The sequence below is a fragment of the Taudactylus pleione genome, unplaced genomic scaffold (assembly GCF_031769625.1).
Source record: "Taudactylus pleione unplaced genomic scaffold, aTauple2 ptg000012l, whole genome shotgun sequence".
NCBI lineage: Eukaryota > Metazoa > Chordata > Amphibia > Anura > Myobatrachidae > Taudactylus > Taudactylus pleione.
Genome location: NW_028284415.1, coordinates 5,865,275 through 5,888,559, shown reverse-complemented (window position 1 = coordinate 5,888,559; position 23,285 = coordinate 5,865,275). Strand labels below are relative to the sequence as shown.

General features: G+C 45.4%; 1 protein-coding gene across 1 annotated transcript in view; it reads left to right on the top strand.

The window, feature by feature from the left end:
- The window catches only part of CUNH17orf75 (chromosome unknown C17orf75 homolog), a 57,522-nt gene extending 39,700 nt beyond the window's left edge, over window positions 1-17,822 (top strand). The window contains exons 8-10 of the mRNA XM_088468574.1: window positions 8,738-8,874; window positions 11,812-11,915; window positions 14,807-17,822. Coding sequence (XP_088324700.1) covers window positions 8,738-8,874; window positions 11,812-11,915; window positions 14,807-15,028 — 463 coding nt within the window. The 3' untranslated portion in view covers window positions 15,029-17,822. The remainder of the gene's footprint in view (window positions 1-8,737; window positions 8,875-11,811; window positions 11,916-14,806) is intronic.
- The last annotated feature ends 5,463 nt before the right edge of the window (window positions 17,823-23,285 follow it).

Sequence of the window (23,285 nt, the reverse complement as noted above, 5' to 3'; positions counted from 1 at the left end):
TATTCCTTACTTTGGTTACAATCAGCTGTTGCTCACATAATTGTTTGTAAGGACTGTGAGAATTGCTCAGTCATTATAAGTCCCTGCAGTATATAGTTTTACGTTGTGTATGTTTTCCATGATGATTGATATGCAACTATATAGAGCTCATTTTAATGATTACTATTTTAATTCTGTTTTCTACTAACCTTGTATTTATTTGTACTTGGTATTTATTGAAGTTATTTTACTTATGCCGGGCATACTGTACATTATGCAATTATCATCCCGATCTGCTGATTATTTGCGGATCAACTTGATAATTACATAGTGTATGGCCTCGATGGTAGGACATGTGAAATCTTGCAATATGCCCAACTGATCCGATAATTGGTTAGCCATATCTGGTAGTGTATGCAGTGCCATGGCCGACTGCCCGACATTTCCCCTGTTCCTTTACTGCGGAGAAACAGAGAAATGTTTGCTCCAAGCAGATATCTTGAGCCATACACTTTGACATATCTCACAGTGTATGGCCACGATATCTGATGGGCACCAGGTTGTCAGATAAGACATTTTCTTCTCCAGTGACCATAGGGCTCCACAGGGGAGACAATGGGTTGTAGGTGGGATTTGGAGGACCAAACACAAACAGCAAAGCTTTTCAATCCCAGGATGCTCCGGTCCTTCACCCTATACCCCACTCACAGCCTGAGGGCAACTCACTTTCGTTGGTGTCCGGCAGGAGCTGGATCAGGGGGGTGTGCTATTAAGCAGCCCAAGCTTATTTTTATGATTTTATTTATCTTCATTTATTAACTACTTGGGACGTCTGCACTCCTGCCCAATCACCCCTCCACAGCGCCGTGACACCAGCCCACGGCTAGGTACTCTCGGCGGGGCTAGCAGTGGCTCCCCAGACTGCAGCCGGGAATCAGGGGACAGGTAAGGCGAATCCACGTGTATGCGCAGTCTTAGGAGACAGACCGAAGGCGCTGACGTGGACACGGGTTCGTCCGGGACTCCACTAGACCACCAAGGGCATTACTAGCACTGGCGCAGGGCATATGTAAGGCCAGGGGACCCGGTGGTTACAGTCAGCATAGGGAAGAAGGCACTCTCCCTGCGGCCCCTCCTCCCAGCTCAGGGCGCCATTCCACTGCGGTCTTGCTCCTTCCTCACCCTCCGCCACCTCTGAGACTCACAACAGCCATTTTCTGCGTTCAGGTCTCAGGGAACACTGGGTCTAGTCTCTCTGTATACCTTTGCCAAGGGCCAGGTTATACAGCGCTATAGCCTAACAGCCATTGTGGTCTGTGTAGTTGATTTTAGCGCCCACTGCAGTTATATTGTATATTCTGCATTCTATGGGGGCAATTAAATTCAAAGCGAATTGAATAGCACCGGGAGCGAGCTCCAAGAGCTATTCAATTCAGTGCGCTGTGTGGTCGGAGAATACCGGTTCTCGCGCCTTAACAAGTGTGTTAAGGCGCGGTAACCGGCATTCTCTGACCAAAGTGCCGGGTGCGCGGCTGTTAGCGCCGCGCTATGCAGAAAAACAGCTGCGCCCCGGGCACTTTGGTTGGATTTCTCCTCGCATACCCAGGGGGGTGCGAGAAGAAATCCTTAGCCCGCCCAAACAGCACGGTGTATTGAATAGCTTTGGGAATTCCCTCCCGCGGCTATTAAATATTGCGTTGAATTGAATCGCCACCTATGTGACTTATGCTAGCGCTGCTGTCTGTTTTCTTATTCATATGACTGTGAGCTTATACCTTTCCCTTTCTTCTACTATAACCCTGGCATACTAAGGTATAAGGGGTTCAGTGTACCTCACATCTACATATATTTGTGAGGGCTATCACATACTACAGCCATGGCCAAAAGTTTTGAGAATGACACAAGTATTGGTTTTCACAAAGTTTGTTGCTTCAGTGTTTTTAGACCTTTTTGTCAGATGTTACTATTGGCGTTCCCGCTAGCCTGTTTTAGCAGGGCGCGGCGCCCTGCCCTCCTTCTGGAGGGCAAAAAGCACCCTGCCCTCACAGCCTGCGGGTGCCGTCTTCACCCGCGGGACGCAGTGTCCCGCAGGTGGAGAAATGTGCGGTGACCCGGTCACCGCTGGAGAATAGACGCCGGGCGCATGCGCCCGGCATCTATTCTCCTTTTCTGCAGCGCTTGGGGGCTGCCCGGCGTGCCCGTAAGTGCCGGGCACGCTCCCAAGTATGCCGAAAGGGGACGCGTCTTATAGACACGCCCCCTTTTCATGACCACGCCCCCTTTTCGGACGCACGCACGCCTCCGGCGCGCGCACAAGGTTGCCCTCTCTAGCTCCGACGACCTGCCTGCCGCCGGAGCTAGAGTGAACACTATACTATGGTATACTAAAGTTAAATTACAAGCATTTCATAAGTGTCAAAGACTTTTATTGATAACTACATTAAGTTTATGCAAAGTGTCAATATTTGCAGTGTTGACCCTTCTTTTTCAAGACCTCTGCAATTCGCCTTGACATGCTGTCAATCAATTTCTGGGACACATACTGACTGATGGCCGCTCATTCTTGCCTAATCAATGCTTGGAGTTTGTCAGAATTTGTGGGTTTTTGTTTCTCCACCCACCTCTTGAGGATTGACCACAAGTTCTCAATGGGATTAACGTCTGGGGAATTTTCTGGCCATAGACCCAAAATTTTGATGTTTTGTTCCCTGAGCCACATAATTTTATCATTTTTGCCTTATGGCAAGGTGCTCCATCATGCTGGAAAAGGCAATGTTCGTCACCATACTGTTCTTGGATGGTTGGGAGAAGTTGCACTTGGAGGATGTTTTGGTACCATTCTTTATTTATGGCTGTGTTCTTAGGGCCATTCCCATTCCCTTGGCTGAGAAGCAACCCCACATGTGAATGGTCTCAGGATGCTTTACTGTTGGCATGACACAGGACTGATGGTAGAGCTCACCTTTCCTTCTCCGGACAAGCATTTTTCCAGATGCCCCAAACAATCTGAAAGGGGATTCATCAGAGAAAATAACTTTACCCCAGTCCTCAGCAGTCCAATCCCTGTACCTTTTGCAGAATGTCAGTCTGTCTCTGATGTTTTTCCTGGAGAGAAGTGGCTTCTTTGCTGCCCTTCTTGACACCAGGCCATCCTCCAAAAGTCTTCGCCCCACTGTGCGTGAAAATGCACTCACACCTGCCTGCTGCCATTCCTGAGCAAGCTCTGCACTGGTGGTGCCCCGATACCGCAGCTGAATCAACTTTAGGAGACAGTCCTGGCTCTTGCGGGATGTTCTTGAGCGCCCTGAAGCCTTCTACACAACTATTGTACCTCTCTCCTTGAAGTTCTTGATGATACGATAAATGGTCGATTTAGTTGCAATCTTACTAGCAGCAATATCGTTGCCTGTGAAGCCCTTTTTGTACAAAGCAATGATGACTGCATGTGTTTCCTTGCAGGTAACCATGGTTAAGAGAGGAAGAACAATGATTTCAAGCTCCACCCTCCTTTTAAAGCTTCCAGCCTGTTATACTAACTTAATCAGCATGACAGAGTGATCTCCAGCCTTGTCCTCGTCAACACTCTCACCTGTGTTAATGAGAGAATCACTGACATGATGTCAGCTGGTCCTTTTGTGGCAGGGCTGGAATGCAGTGGAAATGTTTTTGGGATTAAGTTCATTGTCATGGCAAAGAGGGACTTTGCAATTAATTGCAATTTATCTGATCACTCTTCATGACATTCTGGAGTATATTTAATTTGCCATCATAAAAACTGAAGCAGCAGACTTGTGAAAACCAATACTTGTGTCATTCTCAAAACTTTTGGCCATGGCTGTACATATTGCTGTTGCGCACTACACTGTGCCATATTACACATAGATCTGGGTTGCTCACTGCACTGTGTCAGTGTTTCATTATTCTTGCAGCTATGTCTGCAAGAGGCAAGAATGACAAGCAGATTGCTCCTCCCACTCTGAAGTTAAACCTACTGAGCAGGATTTACAAGACACCAGAGGACCTCATTCAGTATTGTCTTTGTGAATTTTGTTCTACTGACCCAGGCCCATCAGTCCCGGTGTCCTCTCCTCAGGACCTACCCTGGGCTACTTTTTCACAGGGGCTGGCATAAATTGCGGACCATCTTAAAGGTCCCTGTGGTAGCTCCCCCTATGGGATGGCCACAGCAGATACTGCCTGCAAATCCCTTGCCTCCCCCATGGGTAGACGTACTTTCTACCTAAGTGCAGAGTCTGGCAGATACCTCTACAGCTTTTCAGCAATTGCTGCAAGAGAGACCCTTACCTAGTAAACCTACTAAGCATGCTGTGTTATCTTCCCAGTCCACCCAGCTATCAGATTCTGATGTATCATCTGGGGAGGCAGAAGATGCAGACCTCTCTCACTTTGACTCCTCTTCGGGAGACGAGGAACCCCCCTCTAAAGTGAATATACCTGCACTTGAGAGCTGTAAAATCTATTCTTCAAATAAAAGAGACAGAACCTGCTCCTAAGGCAAAACAGACATCTTTTAAACAACAAAAGATAATTTACCAGAATTTTCTCACTCTCATCAGCTATCTGATCATATGAGTGAGGCGTGGAATATGCCCAGTAAAAGAGTTCAGCTGCCTGAGCGTTTAAGCTCCTTTTACCCTCTTCCCGCTACTGATTGCACTAAATGGGAAGTTCCCCAAACAGTGGATTCCCACATGACACGTCTAATAAAAAATGCTACCTTACCTATCCATACTTCAACCTCCTTGAAGGACACTACGGATAGAAGGATGGAAGCTTGTCTTGTCTATATACTCTCTTAGAGGAGCTATTACTCGTCCTGCTAGGGCTACGGCCTGGGTGGCTAAGGCCATTGAGAGTTGAGCAGAGGCCCCAGGAGAGACATTTCCCTCAGATGTTTCGAGGGAACAGCTGCCCTACATATCTCACATTAGAGATGCAGCCTCCTATTTGGGTGAAGCAGCTATGGCTACATCTCTCCTAGCTTCCATGGCATCTGCCACTTCTGTAGTAGCCCGCCGTATTGTTTGGCTCTGCTTGTGGAAGGCAGATGCAGACTTTAAAAAAGGCATTGGAGTCTCTGCCTTATTCTGAGGATATCCCGTTTGGCCCAGAACTGGACAAAATTGTGACTACCTTGGCAGCTTCCAAGACGGCGTTCCTGCCCTCTGCATGTAATGCGAAGCCTTGGACGTCATCCTTTCGGTCCTTTTGTCCTCAGGAAAAGCTAAAGGCCAGTCCTTTTCAAGGCATCAGGCATCAACTTAGGCTTCCAAGCTTAGGACCAAGCAGACCTGGGCCACCAGATGTCCACCATCCAAATCTGAGGACAAGCCTTCAGCCTGACGGGGTGGGCCTCTCCCTGGGGGCTTCCTGGGTGGGAGGCCGACTTCTTCAATTTGCCCAGTTCTAGCGTCAGACCACAACAGACACCTGGGTAAGAGAAGTGGTCTCCCACGGATATGCCCTATCCTTCCTGAGGCGACCCTCCCAGCAGTTCTTTTGCACAGGCCCTCCATCGGACTCAAGCAAAGCCCTGCTGCTCCAAAAGGCCATTCAGTCCTTACTGCTCTCAGGAGTAATAATTCCGGTCACCTTTGCACAGCAAGGGAAGGGCTATTATTCTACCCTTTTCTTAGTTCAAAAGCCCAACGGGTCTCATCAGCCTATCCTCAACCTCAAGTCTCTGAACAAATTTATCAGGGTGCCCAGGTTTCGTATGGAAACCCTCTGCTCTATTATCCTGGCTATGGAGCCTGGGGACTTTACGGTGTCTCTGGACATTCAGGACGCTTACCTACATGTACCTATGGCGCCTTCTCATCAACAATATCTCCGGTTTGCTATACTACAGCAACATTACCAATTACAGGCTCTGCCTTTTGGCCTTTCCACGGCTCACCGGGTCTTTACCAAGATCATGGCAGTTATGGCGGCCTATCTTCATCATCAAGGGATCTGACTGCTCCCATATGTAGACAACCTCTTGCTGTTGGCCAGCTCCCTAGAAATTCTTCACCGCCATCTACAGATAACCGTTGCCTTTCTACAAACGCACGGTTGGCTGATCAAATGGAAAAAGTCTTCCTTGACACCTTCTCAAAGAATGGTACATCTGGGAGCCCTCCTGGACTCTCAGGTTCAGAGAATCTTCCTAACGGCAGACAAAAGCTAAGTATTACAGCAACGGGTGCGCAGACTGCTAAACAGTTGCCGAGTGTAAATTCACTCTGCACTGCAGACCCTGGGATCCATGGTATCCACCTTCGACATGGTGGAGTATGCTCAGTTTAACTCCAGGCCCCTACAACACCGGATCCTCTGCAGGTGGAACGGGCTACCTCACCTGCTCAGATCCCAGATGATGAGCCTCTCCCCAGAGGTTTGCCTGTCTCTGGCCTGATGGCTACAGATGTCCCACTTGAACAAGGGACACCCCTTTTGGATCCCGGACTGGGTACTCCTAACCCTGGACGCAAGCCTCTGCTGGTGGCGCACGGTGACCGGCCAGCACTCCTTCCAGGGCCGCTGGACTCCAGACGAGGCGGTCTTACCAAGCAATGTCCTAGAACTCCGAGCCATCTACAGAGCTCTCACTTAGACTCAGGATATCCTTCAGAGCAGGCTAGTACATGTACAGTCCAACAACGCCACGGCAGTGGCCTACCTCATTCACCAGGGAGGCACTCGAAGTCGAGCAGCAATGGCAGAAGTGTCCCGCATTCTCACATGGACTGAATGCCATCTCCCAGCCATCTCCGCAGTGCTCATCCCAGGAATTCTCAATTGGGAAGCGGTTTTCCTAAGCCATCACGACGTGGTCTATACAGCCAGAAATCTATCATCTTCTGGTGGACAAATGACGTCTACCAGATGTGGATCTCATGGCCTCCAGACACAACCACAAACTTCCAGTGTATGGAGCCCAGGACAAGGAACCCCAATGCGGCCTTCATGGATGCATTATCTGTGAAGTGGTGAACCTCTTCTCTCCAATATCCGTTCTTCGGAAGTTCAAACAGGAAGGGGGCTCAGTGCTGTTGATAGCCCCGGCTTGGCCCAGACGCCATTGGTACTCCGATCTTCATAGGCTCTCCATAGACGTTCCTCTACAACTTCCTCTACAACCAAACTTGTTGTCTCATGGTGCCTGTCTACATCCGGACCTGGTCTTTAGCGGCTTGACTCTTGAGACATCCCTCCTAAGCTCTAGTTCTGTGGTCCAGACCATGATCAGAGCTTGTAAACCAGCCTCTGCCAGGATTTATTACTGGGTATTGCATACATATTTCCAGTGGTGTGCCCCTAGAAACTATGACCCTCAAGTTTTTAAGGTTTCTAGAATACTTGCCTTTCTTCAGTCTGGCTTGGATCTTGGACTCCGCTTAGCATCTCTGAAAGTACACGTCTCTGCTCTGTCCATCTGGTTCCAGCGCAGAATTGCTCCTCTACCGGATGTTCACACCTTCCTGCAGTGTGTCCTACATATACAACTTCCCTTTGTCCCTCATGTGGCTCCGTGACATTTGTCAGTGGTTCTCCATGCACTTCAGGAACCTCCATTCGAACCCTTGGAATCAGTGGATGTCAAGGGGCTCATTGCGAAGACTCTGTTTTTTCTGGCTATAGCATCTGCCTGTAGGGTATCTGATTTAGGAGCGCTTTCATGTCGCTCCCCCTTTTTAATCTTTCATCAGGACAGGGCTGTTCTTAGAGCGCGCCCGGGCTTCCTTCCCAAGGTGGTTTCTTGTTTCCACATTAATGAGGAAATTGTGGTTCCGGCCTCTCAATCACCAGACCTCTTGGCAGGTGACGTCTCTTTGGATGTGGTCTGTGCTCTAAAGATCTACGTGGACCGTACTAGTTCCATCAGGAAATCAGACTTCCTCTTCATCTTATCTCACAGGCTTACACGCAGACTGGCCTTCCTGTGCCAGCTACAGTATCTGCTCATTCTACTTGCTCTGTGGATCCCTCGTGAGCAGCCCGGCATGGCGCATCTGCTGAACAACTATGCAAGGCGGCTACGTGGTCTTCTGTCCACACCTTTCTTAAGTTCTATGCCTTTGATACATTTGTCTCTTCGGGCGCAGGGTTCTCCTCTCAGCTCAGGAGCATCCCTGTCCTTGAACATCTGCTTTGGGACATTCCCTTTGTCTCCCCTGTCGAGCCCTATGGACCCTAAAGAAGAAAAGGAGAGTTATGGTAAAAATTACCCTTGTTGACTCGCTTTCTTCGAAGTCATGACACACCTGGCCTCTATGGGTTTCTTCTCTTGGTCGTTTGTTTCCTTCTCTGTGTGAGAGTGTGATTATTCAGTGTACCAGTCTTCCTTCTCTCCTATCCTGCTCCTGCCTTGGGCTTGTTAACAAAACTGAGTTGCCCTCAGGCTGTGGGCGGGGTATAGGGGGCAGAACCGTAGCATCCTGGGATTGGAAAGCTTTGCTGTTGATGTCCGGTCCTCCAAGTCCCACCTACACCCCATTGTCTCCCCTGTGGACCCTTTGAAGAAAGAGAGTTAATAAAGGTAGGTTTTACCATAACTCTCCTTTTATCTGACAGTGTATGCATATCATTAGTCTCAGAAAGGAGTCAAAGTGAGTGATTTCTTTTTTTTTGTTACTCTTGATAAGGTTCTGACCTATCTCAGAGTTGCCAGTTTCTGCTGCAAACTGGCTAACAGTTATTGTCCTGTCCTGTAGCTGTGTCCTCCTTCCATTGACTCTGATTTGCATTGCAGGTTCCTAAGCTCAGCCAGTCTGCAGGGCCTGGTACAGGAAGGTACCATGACGTCTCTGTGCATAGCAATGACCGAGGGACAGCATCGATCTGTAACTGTGGATTTCATGGACAATCAGATAGAACTTAGTAATGCAGGTGGGCAAACACAAAGATTCAGGGCCTAGGGGTACTGACACTTAATATAAGTAATAAAAGATCTGTTCCCCCTCCTGTTACAATGAGAAACATTAACTGCATATAAATGTTCATTACGTATTATCCCTCTTTAGACACCAACACATAAAAACCACTGGTGCCAATATTCCATATAAATTTAGTGGAATTTATTATATAAGCAGCAGTGCCGTAACTAGACATTTTGATGCCCTGTGCCAGAAAGAGCATTTCCCCCCCTCCACCACCCCCAATACTTTAAACACGAACAGCGCGTGGGGGCCTGGTCACACAATAGTACCAATTGAAATTACACTACAGTAGTGCAACCTTAATCACATTACACCGCACTACAGTACCCCTTATTCACATTATGCCACACAGTATTGCTCCTTATTTATGTTAACGTCAAACAGAGGGCCTGATTCAGACCCGGACGTTAAGCCGTGATCGCTCGCTTCCAAAAGGGGCCGGGTATGCAAATTCCGCGATTGCACTTTGTGGCGTAAGGACGCCCTCTATGTCTTATAGAGCGACGGCAGTGAGCGTACGCTGGTGTATAAAGATGCCCACTTTCCATTCTGAACACACGTCATCTCAAGGAAGTGTATGATTAATTGGTAACATTGAGAGCCATCGGAGCTGCTCGCAGGCCTTAAGGTAGCCCCTACCCTGCCGCAAGCACTGCAATCACTGCAGGCTGAAATACAACCAGGTGACTTGTATAATGACGCTTCCATGCTGATTATGTACGCCCAAAGAACGCCGTTTGGATGCTCACACGACACACCTGCGTTCGCACCACCACTCCCCCGTTCACAAGCACCTTCCCGTTACCACCCACAAACGGCACTGTCTGTCACTCAAGGTAGCGCTCAGTCTTTGTGCTAGGAGCGCACAATTCCCGATCGCAGTGACTGGCTCGTGCACGCGCATTGCGATGCATGCGCAGACGGGCAACAATCGCCCCATAGCGAGCGAACGCAGCTTAGCGTCCGGTTCTGAATCAGGCCCAGAGCCCCTTATTCACGTTACGCCACACATTAGTAATACCCCTTATACATCTAATGCCACATGGTAGTAGTGCCCCTTACACATTATGCCCCACACTGGTGTCATATAAATTAAAGATAATAACACTGGGCTTTAGCGCAACCTGGACAGAATTATAGGGTTATAGTGCAGCGAGGAGAGTGTATACTGTTTTATTGGAAAATGTTTAAATGAGAATAACACAGCAAAGACCGCTTATTCCATACTTAAGACATTATTGGGACTCCAGTGAGTACAGATATATATGTAGTAAGGACTTTTAAGTGCCATAAAAAAAAAAATCAGCATGTCTCTTCTGTTATGGTCAGGTAAGTGCCTGTGTAGATGCAGGTCGTATTGCAGAAAGGGGATGTGTGTGTGTGTCTGGTGGAGAATAGGTGCATTTGTGAAAAATATGTAATGATGTGAGGCTCCTGTTATTCTGATGCTGGAAAAGTGTTTACCTGTCTGAGCTAATGGAGCATGCACAGTGCAAACTTACATGCTCCACAAACAAGTGTACATTCAGCAATGGGGTATTATTACATTTGGTTGACATGCAACTTAAAGTATCTTTCCCACACAACTTCACAGTATAGGGACAAGGTAGGGCAGTGGAGATACTGCAGGTGCTGCTGTCTGGGGTGGATTGGGGTGAAGCGTGGTGGAAGAGGTGCAGGTATGAAGATACTAAAGGTGCTGCTCTTCTGAGGGCGGGGGGGGTGATCGTAGGGGGGGAGCCGCTGCGAGATGGGGGGTGGGGACACTGAAGGTGCTGCTGTGCGGTGGGTGGTTGGGGTGATACTTAAGGTGCTGCTGTTCAGGAGTGGGGGGGCATGGGGGCATGGAGGGACAGTTGCCTGCTCTGCTGCAGCCGATACTGTGTTCCTCTTCTGTCTCGCTCACACTTCTCCAGTCAGCCATTGCTCTGCCCTTCCCCACCATATTGGCCTCTGCCTCACTACCCTGCTGCTGCCACTGGCCCAGGGATCTGTCTGGGAGGCGGAGCTCCAGACTGTATAGAAGAAGCCGGATTCACCGCAAGTGACATGCAGGCACCCGGCAAATAGAGATTGTGGTAGCGGCAGGTTCTGCCCCAGGGCATCCTGCTCTCTGTGCGGCAGCACCGGCTGCACCGCCCTAGTTATGGCCCTGACAAGCAGGCCATTGTCTGTTCATGCAAGACAAGTAGAGAACTGAAGGGAACCACCCTCCCTCTTCCCTCAGCTCTCTCTGGCTGACTGACAGGAGGAAGAGGAGGAGTTAGACATGGGCATTAGAGGGGAGATGAGTAAAGCGGGTTGTGAGGAAGAGGGGGAAAGAGAAAGATGGGAATAAGAGGGTGATAATTTTAAGGAAGGGTGGGAAAGAGGGAGTAGGAAGGAAGATATAGGGCCAAATGTAATAGGGTGAGAGTTTAGAAAAGTGAGCGTTTCTGACACTTTTTAAACTTTACCAATGTAATAGAGTCCAAAAACAAAGTAACAGAGTGAACTTGCATGTTTTTTTAGACTTAAAAAACTCTCACGATTTAAAATCTCATTCAGATGTTTTCCCATTTTGAAGATAAAACTCAACCAATGGTGAGAGTTTACTGCTAAACTCTCACATTTTCTAAACTCTCACCCTATTACATTTGGCCCATAGAGTCCATAATACTAATTAAATATATCACACACCTCCTAGATGCAAGGCATTGTTTATATTCTTGTTACCAGGAGCATAGTGTCAAAACACAGGACCACCTGGATATAACGTTCTACTAAGATTGTAAATCCGAGAAGGAAAGGTGAATTATGATATTTGTGTAAATAGTTTATCCAGATATATAGTAAGATGTGTGGAGAACATCAAGGGGACACAGACCACTTTCCTCTTCTTTTACAGTTAGTAACCGCTTCTGTGAGGACTGGATGCAGGTGTTCATTAACAGCTATGATGGGGGGAACCCTTTTCTCTTCCGGCAGAAACTGGAGAACTTTAAACTAAAGGTGGGCTTACAGTAGGAATAATAATAGTATGAAGGAAAATAAATTTACCTTATTATATCTCATGTTGAATGGACTGTCATTGTCTTTCTGTATTTTTAATAATGGCAGTTATATTGATTTAAAAATATCAGATTGGTGTGTGAGCAAAAAGCTCCACCCCCCAAATTCCTTATCCAATAATTACTCATATAGGCCTCATTCAGAGTTGGGAGCAAAGCAAAAAAAGAGAAATCTGATCATCCTGTGGCAGCCAGAGGACTCCTTTTACTTTGTATCCTCGCCAAACCTCCTTTTATCCAGGACGTGCATCTGCTGGGCTCTGAGTCTGCTTTCCCGCTGCCCTGGGGCCTCCTCCTGAAGCAGACACTGGGACACCATTCCTTCTTCTCCCAGCCCTGTTACAGTTTCTTACAATGCTTGACGGCTCCTGGTTGTGGGCTGCTACCCAATTGTCGCTGTTCTCCTGTGACTGTTGCACCACCAGACTTCACAGAGTTGGCTCCCTGCTGAGGTCTCCTGTCTGCCGCCATATTGAGTGCGGGTGAGACCGCTGCTCACTCTGGCTGACTCCATGGTGCTGGCTCCTCTAGTCTCTTCTGGACTTGCTGTGGACAAGGTAGTCTCTCCATTCATCCTGCTTTGCTTTCCTTCTCTTTTCTGTCTCCTGTTAAGGGCTGCCCTGCAGAGCTACATTGCTGCTTATTCTCATATGATTTCCCGTTACCTTCCAACTTGGGCTACTGCACCCCACTTAGTGTGTTACCTACCTTCCTTATACTTGGGTCAGAAGTCACAGGCTTCGGCGGCTGCCAGGTTGAAGTATTCACGTGCCAGCTCTCTCCATGATCCTGCTCCTGATGTGGTGGAGGGTCTGGTGGTCTCGGATTTTGTGCAGTCCTCCTCTGCCGTGGTTAATCTTCTACGGTCACCATGGAACTGCTCCTCCAAGCCATCGCTGTTTCTGACAAAAAGGTGACAGATCAGGTGGCTGAGATACATATTGATTTGTCCCTTCTCCGTCAAGATGTGCAAAAGCTGTAGACAGGATTGGTGAGGCTTGTAGTGCTCCTGTTCCTGGCCTGCTCACCTCATTGGAATCTCAGATGATGGCGTGTCAGCAAAAGATCACGGACATTGAAGGGCCTTCCTACCTATACCTATATATCTGTTTATTACCCAGTTTTGTTCTATTAATGTTCCAATTGTAAAGCGCAACGGAATATGCTGCACTATATAAGAAACTGTTAATAAATAAATAATAATTGAAGGGCGTCTCCGACTCAATAATATCCACTTAGTGGGTTTGCCATAGAAAGCAGAAGGAACAAATCCTGAACAGTTCCTGTTATCCTGGTTGATCACTGCTATTGGAAAAGACTCATTTACTGTACTTCTCAGATTGCTGTTGAATGAGCCCACCTTGTACCTAGGCGGCCTCTATCTCCGGGAACTCCACCAGACCATTTATTGCTAGAATTCTGCATTATAAGGACGGTGACGCTGCTCTTCGTCTTGCCAGAATCAATGACCTATTGGAATTTAACGGTGGGAGAGTAGCAGTCTTCCAGGATTTCTCTGTTGAAGTCCAAAAAGCTCGCTCTCACTTTGGCAAGTAAAGGAACAAATGCGTAATCTTCAGCTCTCCTACTCCATGTTATTTCCTTCACATCAACGGGTAGTTTTGGGAGACCGTTCTCATCTCTATGAATCTCCCCAGGAAGCTGCAACATGGCTTATCTAGCAGGGCTCAGGCCAGAGTGACCCTCCTTGATTGAGTTGCTCTTGAGTTATTAGTCTTATTGATTTCTGCTCTGACTTATTTATGCTCTGTTATGTGCATATGATTTTGAATCCTGTTTGAATGTTTTATTACTGTTATATCCTGTATATATATTTTTATCGTAACATTATCCATCTTGTTTCCTGTTTGATTTACGTTTGTTTCATTTCTATGTTTTGGCTGTTTTGTTTATTACTTTTGGGAGTCTTTTCGATCCAGGTGCTGCAATGGTTAGGATTATATTATACAGGGTGGAGGGAGGTGGGGGTAGGATGTTTGTTTTTCAGTATTGTTGTCCATTCTCTAGAGATACTGGCTGATGGCTTTGGTTAGTCTTATTTATATTGATCTGAAGCATGTCTGCTATATGACTGCTTGACGGAAATAGAGTGACGCCAGCGTGGCCCGGTTTTCCTCTATTTAGACTATATTTTTTTAATTGAACAGTACACCGCGCCTTTCTACAGAATGGTACTTTTATTCATCCTGCTAACACCCCTATTGTTCTCTGATTTTGTGTTGTGATGGGCTGAATGGCACCTTCGGGTACCCGTCTCACTATTCTCATGTCATATGGGGTTAATGTGTATGTAGGTTTTATATATAGTGATTCCTATTACTTTCATGTCTTTAACTGTTTATGGAGTACATACCCCGGTTTCTTCTATTGTTTTGTTTCTTTCGAATTGCCACCTGCAGGTACTGATGACTATCGAGCCACTGCCTGTGATGTGCTTCTTACATTGTTTCTTAATGGTTACTGTCGCTCTCTTCTCCTCCTGTCTTTATATATATATATATATATGTGTGTGTGTGTGTGTGTGTGTGTATGTATATGTATATATATATATATATATATATATATATAATCTCAGATCTTTGCTTTTGATATTTTATTGTGATCTATATTTTTGTGAATGTAACTTTCTAAAAAAAAAGTTTAAATAAACTCAATAAAAAAAAAATAAACCAGCCAATTCTGCCTAGTATTTTTATGATACCTTAGCAGTAGGTAGATTTCCTGGAAGCTGAGATCTGTAGTATCCGTCTTCTTTATCTGCAATGTGTTACTGAATACTCACAATGGTGACTTTGTCCTGTTGCTCCTCAGGCCATTCAAGACATGAATAACCTGAAGAGGCTGATACGCCAGGCAGAGAACAGCCATTATGCACTATTCCGTTGTTACACCTTCCTGAAGAACTGTGGTAACGGGAACACCCTTCTACAGATTGTCAAGGTGGAGCATGGTGAAATGCCAGAGGCCAGCAGTGTGGTTAAAGTGCTGGAAGAATTTATCAATGAGGAGGGCTTCTCCGTGCACAATTCCTGACCTGTGTGTCATGTCTGTGCTTCACGTGTTCTGTGAATGAATGGTTCCTGCACATCTCCGGGTTCTGTTTAACGACTATGGGTTGTATCCAATTAGCCACGATCTGCGAAAAACGCTTTTTTTTTGCCGATTATCCCCATTTTTCGCAACAAAATATTAGGATATCTCACCTGAGAACACATAGGATCCGTGATAAGCTCACAGAACTATGTGGTTTCGCCATTCAGGCTGTGAAAAAACAGCACTTATCGTGGATTATTTTTCAGGACACATCAGGTCCCGAAGAAAAAGCCCCTATAAATGACGGTATTGGATGGACTTCGGCACTAATTGAATAGACCACAGGGGATCCATTAGCGCTCGAACAATGTTCGGGGCTAATTTTATACCGCGTTATGTCTGCTGTCTTTGCTAACTTTCTATTGCTAATGTTCACTTCACAGCATGAAGATTCTTAGGGGTCATTTCAATTAAGGGCAATCGTGGCAACAGTTCTGCATCTCTCCCCATCTCACCCAACACTATCCGATTTTTGTACGTAGCCTTTGGCCACGCTTTTTCACACCGCAAGCCGACTCGTGGCTATTTGAATTGACCCTTTAGTGTTATTTTACCAGCTCACATTCATACTCAGTCTATGTTCCAGAGCCCTGCTTCACAGATTTTTCAACCAAGACAATATTCTCAGTAAATATCTACCATTAACCCTTGCAGCTGTATGTACCTCAGCATTAAAAACTTCTGCGTTTTGTATTATTCCTTATAATACTCAATCTGAAGCACTGTTCTCAAACACACCTATAGAAGTTAATGTAATTGTCGGTATGCCTGTATTACTTAAGAGTGGCACCGAGTGCAGAGAACGTTTCAGCTTAATAAACCTAAAGCTGTTGCTTGGCTAATGTCAGAGAAGAAGTAACCTTCACATACTGTATTTTGTAGGCTGTGTCACCTTCTGTTTCTTACAATCAGAGCTGGTAAGAGGTTTCATTTTCCCCAGTTGCATATAAACCACTGTAGTTCATTTCTGCTAGTTCCACTGACTCATCTCAGTACCTAAAAACTGATTGTTATTGTAGGAATAGGTTTTAAAGTGTTTTAACAGTCCAGCATGTTTACCTTGTGTTTGTGTCCTAACACTACAGCATGTTTACCTTGTGTTTGTGTCCTAACACTACAGCATGTTTACCTTGTGTTTGTGTCCTAACACTACAGCATGTTTACCTTGTGTTTGTGTCCTAACACTACAGCATGTTTACCTTGTGTTTGTGTCCTAACACTACAGCATGTTTACCTTGTGTTTGTGTCCTAACACTACAGCATGTTTACCTTGTGTTTGTGTTTTAACAATGCAGCATATTTACCTTGTGTTTGTGTCTTAACACTACAGCATGTTTAACAATTTTAATGTTTGTGTCTGCACATCAGCATATAGCCAAGTGTTATATGGAGACTACATGAAGACTTTTTTTGACTGACCATACAAAACTTCTGCTTGGGAACACTGACAATTTTATGATATAAATGTTTAATTTAAAAATACTGTGTCATGTAGGAATGGATGTTAAGTATCGTCAATGTAATATTCATTTTTACCTGTCAATGTGGAGGGCATACGAAGGATGTTATTGACCATTTCTGTAGTAGGTTCAGCCACTGGCATAGCCTGGGGTGGCACACTAAGCAATGTGCCTTTCTTCTTTTCAAAAAAGCAAAACTATACATCACCTATATAAATATATGTTGTTATGCTACCATTTGTAATCCCATTCCTGACTGAGGGTCATTGACAAGTTATTAATCTGTTTATTTTAAGTGATTTAATATGCAGATGCTGATACTATTATTTCTAAAGGTAGGAATGCTGATTTACCAGTGTTACTCTGTTCACATGGTAATATGAGTTACTTCGCATAGGGAGCTCTAAAACACACATTTTACTGATTTCCCATTAGCTCAGGTGTTTCTCAGCCCTACTGTTTCTTGTGTCCATTATTTACCAAGTACCCCCTATTGTGTCTATTTATTCCAAGTCTTGTGAATGTGTAACAATGTTTCAGGTGAAGGTTGTACATCTTTTTATGGTTAAGATAATCCCTGCTTTACTTTGATTTTAATATGCTGCAGTCTCTACTTCTGTATTAAACTGCTGTTATTTGTTTGATTGAAGTGGCAGAAGTACCCCTGGAATGTGTATGATGCTCTCCCGGATGTAACACTGGTTGAGAAACCTTGCTTTACAAAAGCTGTGTGTGTAATCCATTTTAAGGGGTTTTTTAATTAGAAAAATGGTTGTTTTTTTTTTTTTTTTTGTGTCCACTCAGAGACAGTCACTCTGACCATACAGTCTACGTCATCGAATCATTTTATGTGTAATATGTGGAGGTTACTAACTCGGTCTGTCTTATGCTTGGAGTATAAGGCTGGATAGTTTTAAAACACCAGTAAATGTTTCCGTATTTGGATATACTGCAAGTGCAGTAACTAGTAGCACTGACCATGGTGATAAATGAAGGAACATTGAATACATTTCACTGGCTAATTACTTCTGGAAGCACACAGAGATAACAGCTGCCCCGAAGTGCTTGTGTACTGTGAGTGTCCTGTCACCCAGCCAGCTATGAATCTTGTCATCTGCAATGTATCTTAACATTAATATAAATTAGCATATGATGTAATATGTAATTTCAGGCTCATTGGTCAAGTTTTTTGAAGTTCCAGGAGTGTTATAATAATAACTGATTATTACCTTCCTGTGTTCTTTACTTAATAAAGTTGCAGTGTTGGACAATGATTGTTGCACTAATGTCCTGTATATATTTACAATATACTACATGTTGCATGTGAGCACTATGCTCAGTGTCATTCTCTATTATTGTGGTCATAAACAATTTACAAAATGGCTGCTGCACTGCACAAAAATCTTTAGGGCCTCATTAATTAATGATCGCAGTTGCAGTGCGATCTGGGCATGACATTATCGCCCATGATCGCATTGCAAGATGCGATCATAGCGCTGAAATGTATCATCCGAAACCCACAGGGAGAGGGGCTCCGAAAGTGAAGCCGTCCCTGCAATGTGTTGGGAGTGCTGTCAGAGCTACAGTACATGGCGCAGTCCTGCTGACTGCGCATACACGTCTGCCATTGCAGGGGAGGTATTTTGGGGGAACCCTCTTCCAGCTAATTATGCAAAGTGTAGCCCATAGGCTACAGCGGGTAATGCCATCTTTATCTGCATCACATTCTGGAAGTTGGTAAATTTGGCAGCATCACATCCCACGTAGAAACCTATGTTTGGCAGCATCACATCCCACGTAGAAACCTCCATTCCATTCCCGGCTGCCAGCGGGAATGGAATGGAGGGATCTCCGATATCTTCTGCAGGCCGTCCTTCATACATCCGGGGGAATTTAATCAATGTGGTTAACCCCCGAAAGTCATTTTCCGGGATTAAGCAACAAGTATACAATGATAAATGGGACCCTTAGAGAGGTCATGAGCCTCGGTTTCCAAAAAAGTGCATAGGTTTATAGTGCAGTATAGTAGAGGCTTGCAGCGTCTTACATGAGGCGTTTAGCACAGTCGGGGTGTTCCTTACCATGCCTGGAATGAGTATATATAAATTTGTCCAGAAATGTACAAAAAGGAGACTTCATCTTGCAGAGTTCATCTTGTGGGGCATCTTTGCGGTGGTGAGCAGTGCACTGAGTCTGATTGATTTAAGCCATAAATAAGACTATTTGTGTGACACATTTTTCCTATGTGGCATTGTTACTGTTAATATTTATTATTGTTTATTGAGGGTGATGTCTTGTCTATCAGCAAACACATCCTTTCTTTGATATGTGCTGTGTCGCCAAGATAAGAGACTCCTTGTCAAATTGGCAAGCTGCCGCAATGACACAATTTAAGCATCAAACTGTTTGTAAATATTAACTTCAGCTCATACCTTTGAGACCTCCCTGTAAAATCAGTAAGCTGAGATGTGGATATAAATAATGTTCATGACAGCAATTAGCCAATAAGCTGCAGTGCTGGCAAAGAAAGTCATTACACTGACAGCTTAGTCAGGGACAAGTGGGAGCTGTCTGAGCACTGAGGAGCTGTAATAAAACAAACTGACTTGGGGCTTCATCTATTCTGTAGCAGAATAAATGCAAAAGGGACTCGGATCACGACTAATTATGAACAGAAGATCTCATTAGTAAACAATGGGAAATGATACACAGGTGTCAGGTTAATTTAAAGACAGTTATATTTACGAAGCGGAGGCTTTTCTAAACCACCACTTCTCTGCAGGTGAGCTGAAAATTTAAAGCGACACTAACATTCAGTGTACAGCACGCAGGACTTTACACCGAATATTGCGCTATATGTATATATAGCTCAGGGTGGTCATCTCGTTATGCCTCTACAAGACATTATATTCTGGGTGTGATGTCTTCTACTGATGTACAGTTGGGATGAAAAAACCTTCAAAAATTAGTTCAGAAAACAAAATGATGTTGCACTTTCTTTTCTTTCACTGTTCATTAAATGTAACCTACAGTCTTCATTTATATATTGCCTGCACATGTGCCATAATGTATGCCTGCCATACAAGTTGAATTTTTTAAATGGAATTCTTAGCACTGTTAATTTATTTCCTTAAAATACTCCATGGGAGTCCAATATCTGCACCCATGTGGGACAGCATGGGAAGATTGCTAAATACACCAGGGGAAGTAAGAGTCACATCGTTTACCCACTGGAACTGTGTCTTTTTCCTGGGTGAGCTGACTAGGGCGATAACCTATACATTATGGCTGCCATGGAGTATTTCAGTGGTTCTCAAACTCTGTCCTCAGGACCCCACACAGGTCACGTTTTCCAGCAGGTGCACAGGTGCAGTCATTACTCACTGACACAGTTTAAAAGATCCACAGGTGGAGCTAATTATTTCACTTGTGATTCTCTGGGGAGACCTGGAAAACATGCACTGCTTGGGGTTCTGAGGACCGAGTTTGAGAACCTGTGGAGTGTTTAAATTCCCTAGGGCAGAGGTTCCCAATCACGGTCCTCAAGGCACACTAACAGCCCAGGTTTTAGGAATAGCCATACTTGAGCACAAGTGACTTAATTAGTGCCTCAGTTATTTTGATTTAACCATCTGTGCACAATCATGGATATAACTAAAACCAGGACTGAAAAGGCCCCCATACATCAGCAATTGATTGTGTATAAAAATCTTTCCCTTTTTCAATCGATTGCAAATTGCACGATTGCTGCAATCAATTGCTGATGTATGGGGGCCTTTAGTGTGCCTTGAGGACCGAGGTTGGGAATCACTGCCCTAGGGGAATCAACCTTGCAAAAAGACTGTGCTATGCCTACTCCCAGCATCCTGCTGCTGAGTCCTGGTGTAATAAACAGTAAAAATGTAGAAAAGCAATTTTTTTCCCTGTGACACTACTGAACCCAGCAAGCCTGCAGCCATAAATGTCAAGCGCTCATTGTTAAGTAAAAACACAAACACTGCAATAAATTCTTCTATTAGAAAACAAAACATTCCCACAGACACATTTTTTACCCCCTCATAGTACCCTACATGCAGGAGGATTCTCTTCTAGTAATTGGGCAAAGGGGTAGGGCAGGGGTTCCCAACCACGGTCCTCAAGGCACACTAACGGTCCATGTTTTAAGGATAGCCACACTTGAGCACAGGTGACTCAATTAGTACTTCAGTTATTTTGATTTAACCACCGGTGCTGAAACATGGATATCACTAAAACCAGGACTGTTAGTGTGCCTTGAGGACTGTGGTTGGGAATCACTGGGGTAGGGGAACCCAAAAACCTAGAGACAACACAGACTGGCCCTGCAGGCTCTTTCTAGCTAGTCCATAAGTAACCACAGTGTCTTCACTCTGAATGGTCAGGGCACAAGAAAGCCACTTTGATTGTTAGGATTGTCTAACCTCATTGCTAGAATGTACTTAATGCAGAGGTTCCCAGACTCGGTCCTCAAGGCACTAGGGATGGCCATCAGTGGTGTCATCATTGATGGTTTACCATCAATGGCAAAATAGCAAGTAGCCATCAATGGTAATCCCTATTTTTTTGACCCCCCAGGCCCGTGGGCCAATCAGAACCTGGGGTGGAGCTATGTTCCGTGTCCCAGCACCTTGTTAAAAAAAAAAAAAAAAAAAAGCAAACCATTCGGTTATGCTTAGACATCGATGGAGGGAAACCATCTGGTTCTCCCCTATCAATGCCAAAAGCATTAGACATCGACCATAAACCATTGATGATTATGAATTGTCGATGGCCATCCCTACAAGGCACTGTAATGGTCCAGTTTATAAAGGATATCCATGGTTGAGCACAGATGGTTAAAACAAAAGATTGAGGTACTAATTAAATCACCTGTGCCCAAACATGGTTATCCTTACAACCTGGAAGGTTAGGGTGTCTTGAGGACTGAGTTTGGGAACCTTTGACTTATGTATAAAGTTACCAGCTTGTCAGCAACTAAACAGTGTATTTGTTCTGATTGGTCAGAGCATAAGAAAACCCTGCTTAGGAGTGCTTAAATGCAAAATGGGGTTTAGGCAAGAGTATTGTTTGTGATACAATGTACTTTATTGCACATGAGCCATGTTCCAAATAGAACTCCTAGGGCCACAGAAGAAATGTCATATTTTGCTTCTAGTGTTTTAAGGATGGAGCAGTTTGTTCTAGGGGAGATAGCCCACAATAAATATGGTGGATACCTGTGATAAAGACAGCAGGTGGCAGTGCACCATCAACACTGACAACTCATAATCATTTACTACAGTCTACTTCTGCTGAAGGTAAAGTCCATTAGATTTTAGAAATCTTACATTCTTACAGCCTTTATAGAGCTATATAGGACAAGTTTGCACATTTAAAATGTCATTTTTCTGCAGATTCTTCAGTCTTGTTTAGCTTGCCTCTTATCAACCTTATCTTTGTCCCTCATAATTCTATTTCCTCCAACGCAACAACTTCAGTTTCATTCTTCAGGACTAAAAGATTTGGGGGCCCATTTATTAATGATCGCATTTTGCAATGCGATCAGGGCATCCAGTACCGCCCATGATCGCATTGCAAAATGCGATCATACCGGCTGAATGTACTATCCGGCACATGCAGGGAGATGGGCTCCGAAAGGAGCCCGTCCCTGCGATGTGGCCAGAGTGCATGCGGGACTGCTGCGCATGCGCAGTCCCGCGGACTGCACATGAGCGGCGCCCTTTGCCGGCGGAGGGATCTGGGAGATCCCTCCGCCGGCTGAAATGCGGTAAGTCCCCATAGACTACAGCGGCTAACGCTATCTTCAGATAGCGTTAGCTGCTGGGGACAATATCATTGATACATTTGGCAGCATCGCATCCCCCATAGAAACCTATGGCAGGGCCGCAACTAGGGGGGGGCTGAGGGGTCATGTGCACCGGGCACCATCCTCCAGCGGCACCGGCCACACACTTCTCTGTGTCGGAGGTCTGCAGATAGAGACCTCTGGCAGTGGTGTGCGCCACTGAAAAAAATCGACGGAAGATCCCGCCCTCCCTCCTCCCATCGGAAGTTAGGGTAAGAGCTCAGGGGGCGGAGAGGGAGTGAGAGGGGCGGCAGTGCTGCACAGGGCGCACTGCCGTCTAGCTACGACGCTGCCTATGGGGGAGGCGGCAATGGAGGGATCGCAGCAGGTATCGGAGATACCTGCTGCGGTCCCTCTTTCATACATCCGGGGGATACTTAATATTTGAGATAAACCCCCGAAAACAGGTGTTTTCGGGGAATTTACCTCAAATTAACTTTGATAAATGGACCCCTAGGTCCTATATGTCTCTGAAAGCTACCCCAGCCCAGTGGTTATCACACAGCCTGTGCTATTAGCCAGAGAGGATGCTTTCCAGACGAGCAGGCTTGCCCAAGTAGAGTCTTTGACAAAAAGCAAATAGAGACTCTACCACTCCACAGATAATAGGACTCCCTCAGACAAGGGGCATGACCATTTACATAAGTACAACTTGTGCAGGGTTCTTATTTGTGTAAAAAAAAACAAAAAACTGCATTCCCTATGTCAGTGGTTCTCAAACTCGGACCTCTGGACCCCAAACAGGTCACGTTTTCCAGGTCTCCTAGCAGGTGCACAGGTGTATTCATTACTCACTGACACATTTTACAAAATCCACAGGTAGAGCTAATTATATATATTATTTAACTTGTGATTCTGAGAGACCTGGAAAACA